Source organism: Aethina tumida, chromosome 1 (genome assembly GCF_024364675.1).
Source record: "Aethina tumida isolate Nest 87 chromosome 1, icAetTumi1.1, whole genome shotgun sequence".
NCBI lineage: Eukaryota > Metazoa > Arthropoda > Insecta > Coleoptera > Nitidulidae > Aethina > Aethina tumida.
In genome coordinates, this window is record NC_065435.1 from 50,272,959 (window position 1) to 50,286,668 (window position 13,710).

The window sequence follows — 13,710 nt, forward strand, 5'->3', positions numbered from 1 at the left end:
GACGCTCCATTTATTTTGTTATTATTAATATTGAATTGAAAATTGAATGAAGTACATGTTAATTGTGTATGTAGATAAAATAAATAATAATATAAACAATAAAAATATACAGAAATGACACTTATTTAACTACGTAAAATTTAATTAATTAAAATAAATAAATTTTTTTATAAATTTATTACGATACATTTAATTTATATCCGCTGTTATTAACAATTTGTGTTTAAACAATAGAAATAATTTAAAACTTACCTATAAATAAGTATTAAATTCTCTAATAAATATGCACAGAACAGTAAATAATAAAATATAAACCAACTCAATACTTCAATATACGATTGCACTATATTATCATCTTAGACTTGAGGTTGAAGATGAAATCGTACACGTTCAAAGAGCGCGACAGGTAAACTGCTTGACAGTTCTTCATTCAGCACCGACAGTACTTCTTGCGAGTGGGGATTTGTTTCCCCCGGACGTCAAAGCACGCGATCAAATATAGAAAATCGAAATAATATAGGTATAGAAAATCGGGTATGAGTTGGTCATTCTAAGTGAAATTATGCCAATGTGGGGTTTATTTGGTATACAACTTTAAATGGACTCTACTACCATTTTGGTTACTTAACTTTTTTCTTTGTGGAAGGGATAATCATGCTGATTTAATTTCAACTTTATTATAATTATGTTTACTGCATTTAATTTACATTGATTTAACTGTAGGTATTGTCAAACTACCTAACCTAACCTTCTTACAAATTATCATATTGAACGAAACCTTTTTCTAAAGACCTGTGAAGTCAAAAAATGTGATTTCTCATACAAATGATACTATTACTAATTATTTGTCTCATTTTCCTTTTATCTGAAATTATATTTGATGAGTTTCAAGACTAAGTAAGGAGTCAATTAATATATCAAGAATATTTAATAACTCATTTTATAAACATATTGTTAACCGAATAACTTAAACTCAGTTAAAGTTTAGACGTATTTTATAATTATTTCAAAATTTGTGATTTTATTGAAACTCTTATATTAACAGCTATTATCTTTTGGAAAATTTAAATTACAATGAACAAAGGATTTATTTGAATATTTTTTAGTCTAGGTATTGTTAGATAATTTCAAAGGAGAAATATTAGTATAATTTTCAGTTACATAATTGGGGGCCAATGTTCCATTATAATAATTTATAAATAAATGTGTTTGAAATGTGCACAATGCTGGACCTAATTTTCGCTGAACATTGAATACTGCCACAAAGAAAACAGTATTTTTAACAACACTAATTGAAATTATTGGGTTTTGTTAAATAAATTAATTTTTTTAATAAACTTTCATATCATTAATTGGTTTTTACAAATTTCTATAAAAGTTTTTATGGGTTTTAATAGGTGCTAATATATTTCGTCTGTTCACAGAGAATTTCACATAAATAATTACATTTTTATTGATTTTAATGTGGAAATTATAAATTCGAATTCTATGTAAATTTATTTCCTTTATCGGTAATAATCATCAAATTAATTAGTAATAATTAGAACCATCATAAGTACAATAAATCAACACTCAAAAAGTGATAATTTATTTAAAATCACAACTCAACAAGTTGGAATTGTGAAATACTACAAACAACACTTAGTAATTTGTTAGAACGTCTGCTAAATAGATCAGATCGTCCAATTAGCAATTCAATTAATTGTAATTCATTCATTGTAGTCTAACAATAATCACTTTCATGTTCAGCACACTTACGCACCGTAAATTAATTAGACACAATTTTCGAATTAAAAAACAAACAAAACGACTGGATTTTAAAAATATTTGAGTAAAAAGTGATAGTAAATGCGAAAGTGAAAAATATTTGATTCCCAAAATATTTATAAGATTATTGTAATATTTTTTTATTTACTTATATGTAAGTTTGGATATAAACTTATTAGTATGGTGTAAATTTTAATTTAACGCAGTTGTACCTCTTTAATCGTAATATAATTAATAATTTTTAATTTGAATAGATTTAATAAATTTTAAAAGATTTAAATGACACGGGTTAATTAGTCATTGGGTCATTGGCTGGCTGTTACATGAGTCTATATTAATATGATAATAAGTGTCTAGTATATTGCACTTTTTATTTGTACGTAAAATTGCTACAATAATAAATTGATTTGAATATGTATATTTAAGAGGGAAGTTTAATATAACTAATAGTTATAATTAAATAACATAAGAAGAATTAGCTACAAATGTGTTATTCACCAGTAAATATTTATGTTATTCCTATTACCGTTACAAATGAAACCGACATTTGTCGTTGACATTCGTGAAACGCATTATTCGATATAATTCCAAATATGTAATACTTTCTTTTCATTGCCATTGAACGACATTGGCTCGCATGTAAATTTATTCGTACAATTTTTGACATACTTTTCGTCTTCGTTTAATACCATAACAATATTTACCTAAATACTATTGAGAAAATTATCTCAAAATAAATAAAAATATAAACACGGTAGTTTCTGAACACGATTATTTATGATTTTTTAATAACCAATTATTGTTCTCTTAATATGGTTAGAGTTACAGATAAATTCCAATATCACATTTAAATAATTTTCAAAATTTTGGTAATAGATTGAATTTTTTCAGTTTATTTATTGAAAAATCGTCTACAAAGATCTCATTTAGGTTATAGATAATTTTATTTATTTATTTCAATATTTCAATTAGTTGTAATTTTTTTTTGATAAAGAACATAATAGAATGAAATAGTGAATTTATTCTTTATTGTATCAATTGCATTGGGAATCATGTAAATTGATACAAATACAAATTAGCTGGGTAGTTTAAATGAAATATTATTTTTTGTTTAATTTTAATAATTAATTTAAAAAATAAGGCGAATAATTACAAATTATATTGAGTAGATTAGTTAAGGATTTAAATATACAGAGTGTCCCAATTGTGGTTTTTGGTTGGTCCGAGTATATCCAAACCGGTGAGAGAAAAAGTGATTTAAGGGTCTAGAGCCCATTTTTTTTTAAATTTAGATTGCCGCAACTATTTAAATTCAAAAAAAGTCGTTAAGTAAATAAAAAGTCAATTTTTCCGAGAATTTTTGATATTTTGGTAAATTTCGTTATATTTGATATTGCTGATTATAAAATAAAGACGACATAACAGATAATTATTTTCCTTATGATTTGATTTGAAAAACTAAATTTTATATTCGCACATACTCACGTAACAAATATGACATACTAATTTTCAAACAAATTATCAAAAGTAATAAATAAGAATATGTTTGTCAAATAAAATATTTTATAGCTTTAACAACAATATTAAGTATGTCGAAATATTGTTATGTCTTAACTAGATAGTTTAACATATTAATTATATATCTATGAAAAGATTAATTTTTCTGACATTTTAAAAGTGAAATCAATTCTGATTTCCATTTGAAATAAGAAAAATATTATTTCTAAATTTTTTGGAGACATTTCTTTATGGGTAAGTAGTTTTATACTAAGTAAAAATATATAATAATATAAAGATTTTACCAAAAGAAAATAAATAAATTAAACATAAAAGTTTTCTGAAATTTGCTAAACTCAAAAATAAATTGGACACTTAACTCAATTTTTCTCTGTGTGGTCTTGATATACTTTTAACAACCAAATATAATCAATTTTTGATACCCGGTATAGGGTGGAACAGTCAAATTCAATAAATTCATTATTTTAATTGTTGAGCATATTTACAAAAAGTCGAAACACGTTAATCAAATTACAATTTGTACGTGATAGTTGTAATATTGTTTAAAAGTTCTCTTAATTTTCTGTCAAAAAATGTTATAGTTTTCGACTCTGTCATAAAAAATAACATAATTATCAACATTATTCACTACAACTCACTTAAAATTTAAAAACTTCGTAATGTAAAAAATAAAAGAAAGAAACAAATCTTAGATTAGAATGTAGGTCCGTATTTTAGATTATCAAGAGCTGAATGATGTTAATTTTTAGAACAAATCTGAAATCGAAACGTAAACAAAATGTTCAAATATAAGTATTCTGAATATAAGATAAGACAAAAACTTTTTGTTTCGGTAATGTTTTGGATTTAATTATGTATATAATCGACCACACGCGCTGGTTATTAAATTAACCTGATTGAGACGAAAAAATGTAATACAATATACAATTAAATATGTGTATCGCCATAGATGAAGTAGAAAGTAATATAGAGAAAGAACACCGAATGTTTACGACAATAACAAAGCATACTAAAATAATGAAAACCGAAAAGCAAAATCGTTTTCTATTTGCGACCTATTCTCAAAAACAATTGATATGCACAACAGCTGTACAAATGAGAAAGTATTTATTGGCATGCAGCGTATGCATTGCATAGATAGGATCAATATTTTTTAAATTATACGATTGATAAATTGAAAAATTCATATCTCTTATTAATGGCCATGTTTCGCCATTGCCGTTGCACATTGCTTATATTTTGTACAAGATCAAGAGACATTTTTATTGAATCCTACTCGAGTGGGTAAAATGCAAGTACCATTTTAATATGTAGTTCATTGAATTATTGTATAGAAGTAAAATAACATCCATTTTACAAGTTTAATTATTTAATTATGTGATGGTTTCGTGTTCGAGAAAATATAAAAATAAATACAAATATTTCATTATAAACTCATTTAAAAACCAAAAATTTGTCACCACGTGCAGTATACGTTGTTGTGACTTCTGGTCTTACCCAGTGGCATATTTTTAAATAGCATCGATGTTTATCAGCTAATTAATCGTTTATGGATGCGCCACTGAAGAATGAAGATGCGAACAGGAGTACGAAGAGGCGATGAGCAACTGACAAGGAAGAAAGTAGGACCGCAGTAGGACAAGTGAATCTAGAACGTCGGTCCACTTGCTACCGTCAGCCGTTGTAAAAATTGCGTATACGCTTGTAAATTGCCACTAATGGCCATTTAATATTACGTAAACTTAGAACTGACCGATCATCAAGTCCCTTTTAAACGCTAAACTGTAGTAACAACAACTGTGAAGATTATTATGTTTTTTATAGATTTTTTGTTGTTTTTGCGTCTCAATATGGATGACGGTGTAAATGGTTTTATTTAATATTAAATTATGTGAGCACATGTAATTTTGTAATTTAAATTGTTCGTATGTTTTAGAAATTGGGTTATATAAGGCATATTGCACCTATATGCTTCTTGATTTCCATTTAAATAAGCAACTTTAATTACTATACACTTCCTCAGTAATTTTAACGCTACATTTTGGGAAATAAATATATGTAAGTTAAGCGTGTTATGAATAAGGATATGCTCGTTATGTTAGACATATTACAATATAATACAGTATTTCTCGGAAGAATTATTTTCGATACTTTTTGTTTTCACCTCGTTACGTGAAAATATAGAAATTCATAAGGTGTGAACCATATTTTTACACTAATTGTTTGTACATTTATATATTTAAATAACTCCTATAAATAAATATATGCTAAACGATGATTTTACTGACATCGATTAATTCAATAATTTTTTTATAAAACGTAAATTTCTCTTCACATTTACTTTCGATAAACATATAGAATAAAAGATGTGGTACAGTGTGTCAAGAATAGGATTTTGTTCATTGTAACAGGGTATTTTCATATCCTTAATTATATTTTAATTGATTATCACATGTTTGAAAATATAAAATTTTAACAATAGAATTAGGAAAGTGTGATCCTTTTGGCTTTTAACCAATTATTCAGTTCATTTGTAAATAAAAATTTCATTCCAAATATTGCATTTGTGAATTGTTTGAATCATAATATTAAATTCGTCTGGCAGTATTTTTTTATAAATTAACTGTAAAATATTCCTCAATTTGCATATGTATGACAACAGAATTTGATTTTCTTATATAAGAGATATCACATACTCACTTTTTCAAACAGAATAAATATAGAAAGGAATATATTTTGCCGTTTGTACAAAGAAAATATTATAAAATGGGGTCAATTTATTCATTATTGGCAATCAAACGAAAACAATGAAGAAGCTGCCACTGTTAGTAGGTGAGAGAAGGATTTTACTTTTTAATAAACTTGGGTACTGAAACTCAACGCTAGCAACATGCCAACAGCATATGGAGTGTATCTAAACGTTTCTTCAGCAATTTCACTTGCTCAATGCAACGAAACTAATTATTATTTTCATGTAATCCAAAATTTAATTAAAGCCAACGTAAATGTAACGATGTTCAATGAGTCACGATTATAGAAAAAAAGTATAAGAAAGTTAGAAGGAAAAGGGAAATTAAGATGGAATATGAATACACTAATTGGGAAATAAAAGTTACATATGGTCATCTGTAAGTGGTTTTATAATTGACTGAGAAACACCCACACTTACAATCTCTGTTAAGATATTTTTATATGAAACTATTTATTTTCAGTATTTTGAGAAAATTCAATTTTCTAAAATAGGTGGTCAAACTTTGGGAGCGAATAGAAACCTTTTTTCATAATGATACAATGGTTCATATTTTGGGGGCTCTCCTTTTTTCTATCCCTATTTTCTACGCTACTGAATATTTTTTAAAACTATTAAACTTTTTATATCCTTTGCATAATTTAGAATAATTGATTGGTTATTTTCAAGATATGTCATTTTTAATGTTTGAAGTTGATGTTTGAATATACATTAATGCATAAATTTATTTTTGTGTGAAAATATTCGGTAATTCGGGTAATTTGACTAGAAAAATGTGTCTTAAATTTCTAAAGATACAACCTTACGTGATCGGTATATGCTTGTGTGCTCCTCTCCATTTTAGTCGGCAATGTGGTTAGAGGCTCTTCTAAAATTTTCCAAATCAATGGTTTAGCCGTGGGAATGATGCTCTTATAGTTGGTTTCCAAGGTCACCAGACATTAATCCATTAGATTTTACAGTGTGGGGTCAAATGAAAGAGAAGGTTTGTGTTTTGACAGACTATAACTTTTTTTTTCTTTAATTATCAAATCTAATTAATAGTATTTTTTAAAAATATTCAGTGGCGTAAAAAATAGGTCGAGAAATAGAGGAGGAATACCCAGAATCATCCCTCATTTTACGATAATACATACCAAATTTAAATGTTGCGGAAATATGAGAGAAAACAATATTATAATAATTCACTAAAACTCCTCGGTAACTCTTATTTCTAGTCACCAACGTCTTCAGTGAATCTAATGATGAAATTAAATAAATACGTGCATAATTTCATTATTTTTAATTAAACATCATTATTACTAATTTATAATTTTCTTGTTTAGTTATCACATATTTTATTTAGTTAAATACCATAAAATTATACATACAAAATATCTCTTCAGGTCCGGTACTAGCAAGTTAGCAACAGCACAGTTGGTCTAACTAATTCCGTTGACCACATACTCTACCCAGCACAGGTGCGGTACAGATTATCATAACATTTATTAATTAAACAAAATTTTAAAAATATACGCGATAGAAAGCTCAGCTGGGTAACATACAGCTAGTGAGTACTAATTTGGTATTGAACATAAGGCACAGAAAATACTTGTGGTAAAAATTAGAGGATATTAATTAATTTTTTAAAGGTTTTCTAATTTCTAATTCGAAAATCTCATTGATATTTTTTTAGTAAATATAGTTAAAGATTTTTTTATTAAGGAAATGTATTATTGAGGTAGAAATAAATAAGCTACTTTCCTCCTATTGTTTTTATGCGAAAGAGAAGAATGAGATGCACATTTAAAATATATAGTAATATATTCAGCAGAAGCAGTTGATACAAAATTTTCTGTTTTTAAAGTATAGGATAATTAATTATTTGCATTTTTGAAAAAATTTAAAAATAAATAAATAATAAAATAAATACTTAAAACTATCACAATTTAAAGACTCGAACATAGATAAAATGTAAAATTCCTAATGCTGTATTTTACTAATCTGTATCTAGCATACCATTTCCATCTATCAAGATAATTCTTTAGCAAACAAATTTGTTGAATAGTAGTCTGTTGAAAATAAAATTTTACGTATATACATAATTTCAGATAATTTTAATAGATGGCTGAATTTTTGACAAAAAGAAATCTATTTTTAACCATTTATTAATAGATATCTGTTACATCGTTGAAGTAAGTTCCCACACTAAGCGACTGATGGCAGTAGCATCACTTTTCCGGAGGAATTTAATTCCGTTTATTTTTTTTACCTTTCACTAAATTGTTTATTTTTATGAATAGTTTAAAAACAAATTTATCTTTATATTATATCGATTATTATTTTGAGTCATTCTAAATAAATGAAAAAATATTCTTAAAACTAATTATTATTTTTACAATAAACATTTGTAACGAACGCTGATTGTATTATACAATCATCTTGTTTCAATGGCGCTGTTTTTTCCACGTAATAAATCAGTTACAATGAAATCATGTTCTATCTGCCACCGACCCTTTTGTTTGCTTGCTGCAATTCTCTCCATAAACAAAGGACACATTTTCCCGTTATTTTAGATATCAAAAAGCAAACACAAACTATTGTTTTTATATATTTATAAATCCAAATTGGTAATTACAAATAAAACGAACGAACTGCGTTTCAACTTCGAACTACATTCAGACGTAGCAATATACTGATTTTATCACTGTTTACAAGTCGATCAATGTTCCAATGGAATGTTTATCAAGTGCGAATGCTCTATTTTTGTTTTGTGCCTTCATTTCCGCCAAATCCTCCGAACAGATTTAAATTTTAGATAAAATTTAATTTGTTACACGAAGTTGATTTTGAAAAGGCGCGATTGTTATTGAATTAACTCTACTTGTATGAGAAAGATGTGTGATACTCATACATTCATTTTTCTGTGTCAACATTTGGGCAAACAAAGAAAAAGAATGTGATAAAATGTAGACAAATATTGCCGCCGCCTTTTGGTTAGACTTGGTTGCGAGGGCCACGTTTTATTATTGCTGAAACTGAAACGGCACAAACGGCGCGAAGTAATTCCTGAAAAGTCACCGTGAATATCCGTTACATCCGGCCTAAGATATATATCGTTAAATTAATATGCCCGAACTCATTACGCGAAGAATGCATAGTGCCGATTCGGTTGCATGTTTATTGAAATAAGTGCAATAACGCGAAAAGATTTCAAGGGAGTGTATCATGTCCCGGAACTGTTTAACTCCGCATGCGATCGCCTTGTCAGATGCAAAATAACAGATAGCAGGGATAGAGTGAAAGAAAACTACTAATGCAGGCATGCTGCTGCCAGTAAGAGTGCCATTTAACAGCCAATATCAGCGTCAAATCGACGTCGAGCCGAGAGTCGAAAGAATCTTATTAAATAGTGAATCTATAATTTATTGCGATTCGGAAGGAGGAATGTTTTAAATTAAACGTTTTGTGCTAATAAATTTGTTCTCCAAATGTTTATCAGTTTTATATATAAGTTAGGTTTGCGTGTAACAAATTTATCTGGAAAATCGTAAATATCCAATTAATGTTACAAGTGCATCCCATACTATAAAGTTATTGTTTGAAAATGCAGACAGTTAAATTTAAATACAACAATTTAATGTTCTGGCTATAAAAACACGTTTGATACGACTATCCGTGAATATGACTTTGCTACAGATTACAGCTTTATTTCATCCCGAAATATGTACAATAGACATGCTGTACTTCCGAAGGATACTGAAATTTGGTTAAAAAAATGAAAAAAAATTGCCAAGAATAGCGGAGCTACAAAACGTTATATGTACAATATAACTTTGAAAGTACCCATTTCTGCTGGCACAAATATAAAACGGGAACCAGAGCGGAATAAACGTGTGACATCGCCTACAATCCGAAATCGTCATTAATCAGTCAAAGACGAACGTTCGGAATGTTTAATTTGGAACTGTAACATCAATGAGAAATCCAGAGACCAGGCGGATTAGCGCCGTTCCAAACAAAACTACAAAGAAAGGGTGGCACCGTCGAGTCGATGGCCTGTCCCACTTTTGCCTTTAACCGCGTCACTTTGAATCAACACGTTGGATTGAAAGCCCCTACCCGCAACAAAAGACAATCAGATTAATCGACATGGCCGCCCTTGACGATTGAATTTACGCTCTTTACCTTCCTTTACGCTGACTTTCGATTCTGCTTACGTACACTTATCACAAGAGCTTTTCAAAATCGGATAGTAAATAAGTTTTTAAGGCCCTTATCGCCTTGATTATGTCGTTCCGTATCTCGATGGTTTAATCTCGGCGCCCTTTTCAAATAATTGAACGGCGATGGGATGGAGTGTCTGTTATTACAAGGAGGAGTCTGGCTTTAAATGGATTTTAATGTCATAGATTAAACCATTCAATTTTTGAAGATATCTTATATTTTAATAAACAAAGTAAACAGACTAGAAAATATTATAATTTCCATTTTTAGTATAACCTTTCAAATAATAAGTATATTTTGGATTAATTTTTGACAAAAAATTGACTTGGACTTGGGGATAAATATTAAATCTTTGAACAAGGTCCCATACGTGTTCAATTGGCTTGCACGGCTTCTGTCTCCGAGTAATCCCTCTCCCGAGTCACTACCTTGTCGTGGTGAGAGGGCTTAAGTACCCATCGTGAGTAGCGATGGGGAACACTAAAGGTGACTCGAAAAGGCAGATAACGGTACCTTCTGAAAGAGGTCAGTGAGGACAAAGCGACAGTAGTCGCAAGAAAAGAACAGAAACATCAATACTAAAAATGGGTGGTTACAAAACGGAAGTACTGTGTAAGCATACAAGGATTGGAGATCTGTTGCTGTAAAGAGGTATGGAAGAAGCAGCTTTTGCTGTGGATGGGAGCAAAATGTCAGTTTACGAAAGGGGTAATAGGGGAGGTTTGTGGCCCAAAGCCTGGATGATATGGGTTCAAATAGGACTGTGAGACAATTCTCTAAGTAATGTCATTATTTTGTAATATTATAATATTTTGTGAGGTCGTACATTCTTCCCTATAAAAAAACGAAATATGGTTATAAACCTTGAGCAAATAGAATAATAACTAAGTCGTGATATTGTCGAGCATTCGTAATTTCTCGGTTAAATATGAGAAATTACATTCTGCACTATTACAGAATCATCTTCAAAAGTAACATTTGGAGTCATGTTTTGCTCCTGATATCTCTCACCACGTTCATGTCATGTCCAAATATCTGAGTGATCTAACGTGTACTAACTAAGTGTTGTTTATTCAGGTTGCCATACTCCAAAATTGCAAATATAGCGACAAAATCTTTAGAAGAAAATCTTCTTTGAGGCATTTTACGGTGCCAAGCAATAGATAAATTAAGAATGAACCGAATAAAAAGTGTTTGAAACCAAAAAATGCGTTTTTTTGGAAATAAAAATTTTACAAGAAATGGACCGTCTAGAGCAAATATTCAAATAATACTACTAGTCAAAATAAAGCAGAATATTTTTACATCTATTTAATCTACCATATTCAATTTACTGCACTACACTTTTTACTGTTTCTTTTTATTTTCAAATATTTGTTCTTGTCTAGAAATTTCCCGAATATGATTGCTCAGATTCAGGAGTGATTGTTTTTTTGGAAAAAATTTAATATATGAAGAATTTTTAAGGTATGCACTTTTACTTACCTACTTAGTTAACTATACTTTTGGTAATTCAAGTATTTGCAAATGGATGTGTATGCTTACCTTACCAATAGTGGGAATAGGAACTGTTTTAGAGGTTAAAAAATGAAAAAAACTTAAATTACATAGCAGTTAACACTTTATTATGATGATATTGTTTACAGAATAGTTTACAGATCTTACGGAGACATAGTAAATTTTAAACATTACATAAAACATGATATAATTTGTACAATATTTCAAAGATCTTTACCATACTTATCTTTGATGAAGTATGATATCACATTTATTATAATAACAATGTCTTACGATGTGTATATACATAATATACAATCTTTAGTGCTCTGTAGATATGACACTTTTCCGATCACTTATTGACAACCTCATTCAGTCTGTAAAAAGTTCTTGTATAAAACATGTACACTTTTTTTTTCTCTTAAAAATTTCCTATATTGACTAGAAAATAACACGTCAACTTTATACAAAACGATATGGCAAAAAATTTACAATATATGCAACAAGATATGTTAAAGTTAATCGATAGAAATACAAAAGTATTTGTTTTAAATTTTTACAATATATAATACTTTTTAATAGTAAAAACAATTTTGTAAGAACTAAGTAACGAAAAATATATTTATAAATAAATATTGTGTAGATAACATTTTTGGGCCCTAACCTTTAAAGAACACGAATATTATAACCTTTGACACTTTTGTTCGCATAAAGCGGCCCCTTCCAAATATGATATCAAAACATGTTTTTTGTAAAATCAAATAAGCGAGCAAGTTGTTTATTCATTAATTATCTTACAACGCGCAGTTAACATGAAAAAAAATCAATATATTTGTACATTTTGTTTTCGCTCTTCTTATTTTACACGAAACACGTGAAGCCCATTGATGCAAACAAAAGTGTATTTTATTTATTGATTAGATTTACTAATTGAGAAAGAGTATTTTACAATACAGATTATTTTCGACATCATACCCAAAAATTTTGTGCAAAATTCATATTTTAAGTAAAAAGTGGGATTATGTTTGGATAAAGTGGTATTGCATTAAAATTTATGAAACTAATATTGCTAAGTGATCTCAAAAAACGGAATAATTCCGTTTAGGCCATTAAAACGGGACTTTGCAAAGGATAAATCTAACTTAATTACAAAGGAATTTTCTAAAGTACTTTCTTTTTCTAAAAAAAAAAAAAAAATTACGTTGCGTAAACATAAATAGGCCCACGCAAAACTTATTACAAAGTTAAATTAATAATTTTTGACTTTGCAAAGTAATTGGCTTCGGTTTGAAGTACGCATATTCTCTCCGAATTTCTTTACTTCAAATCACAACTCACGGGAAAATCCGTTAAGGTTGTAATTAGTCCGAAATTTAAATACACCCATTTATGTCTAATTACGAAAAATGTTTTATTCGTCACTATTGAGGACATATTTTGAAAACACACAATAAGATATGTATGTACCTCTTTAAAATGACGTAATACCAACCTTACCCAAGACATCCCACTAATTACCCAACCGCGTAATCTGCCGACGGTATGACACACAAGTAACGTACGTAAGTCCCGAACTCATTCCACCCTATTTACACTCTCGTCTGCTCCCGCGGGAGATCCGGAAACCGATTTTTAAACGCAACTCTCCTGCGTGCACCCCATGAGGGGCGTCCGCACTGTGACCACTTCCCGATGATACAAACCAGGTTTCGATTGTTGGAACAGCGACGAAACTGGAGATACCATCGGCGGAGTTTTAGATGGAATTGGGGGTGGCGGGGGACGCCTGTTGTGATCTATCTGGGCGTAAATGGTGGGGTCGTCTTGTGGTACGGTACGGGTGTTCCTCAGAGTGCCGAATTGGGTGCCGCCGTTTTTCATGGTGTCAAGGGAGTTGGGCCGGGCCAGGGACAGTTCTGCGTATGTTACTTCATTCGGGGCCTAGAAATGATGGGTAAGTATTATACATATTT

At 29.3% G+C, this 13,710-nt stretch overlaps 1 protein-coding gene across 1 annotated transcript in view; it reads right to left on the reverse strand.

Annotated features, from left to right (window-relative positions):
* Nucleotides 1-11,856: 11,856 nt before the first annotated feature.
* Nucleotides 11,857-13,710, reverse strand: part of LOC109594988 (synaptogenesis protein syg-2) — a 237,618-nt gene continuing 235,764 nt past the window's right edge. Inside the window, exon 16 of the mRNA XM_020010259.2 lies at nucleotides 11,857-13,678. Within this exon, the coding sequence (XP_019865818.2) occupies nucleotides 13,370-13,678 (309 nt within the window). The 3' untranslated portion in view covers nucleotides 11,857-13,369. The remainder of the gene's footprint in view (nucleotides 13,679-13,710) is intronic.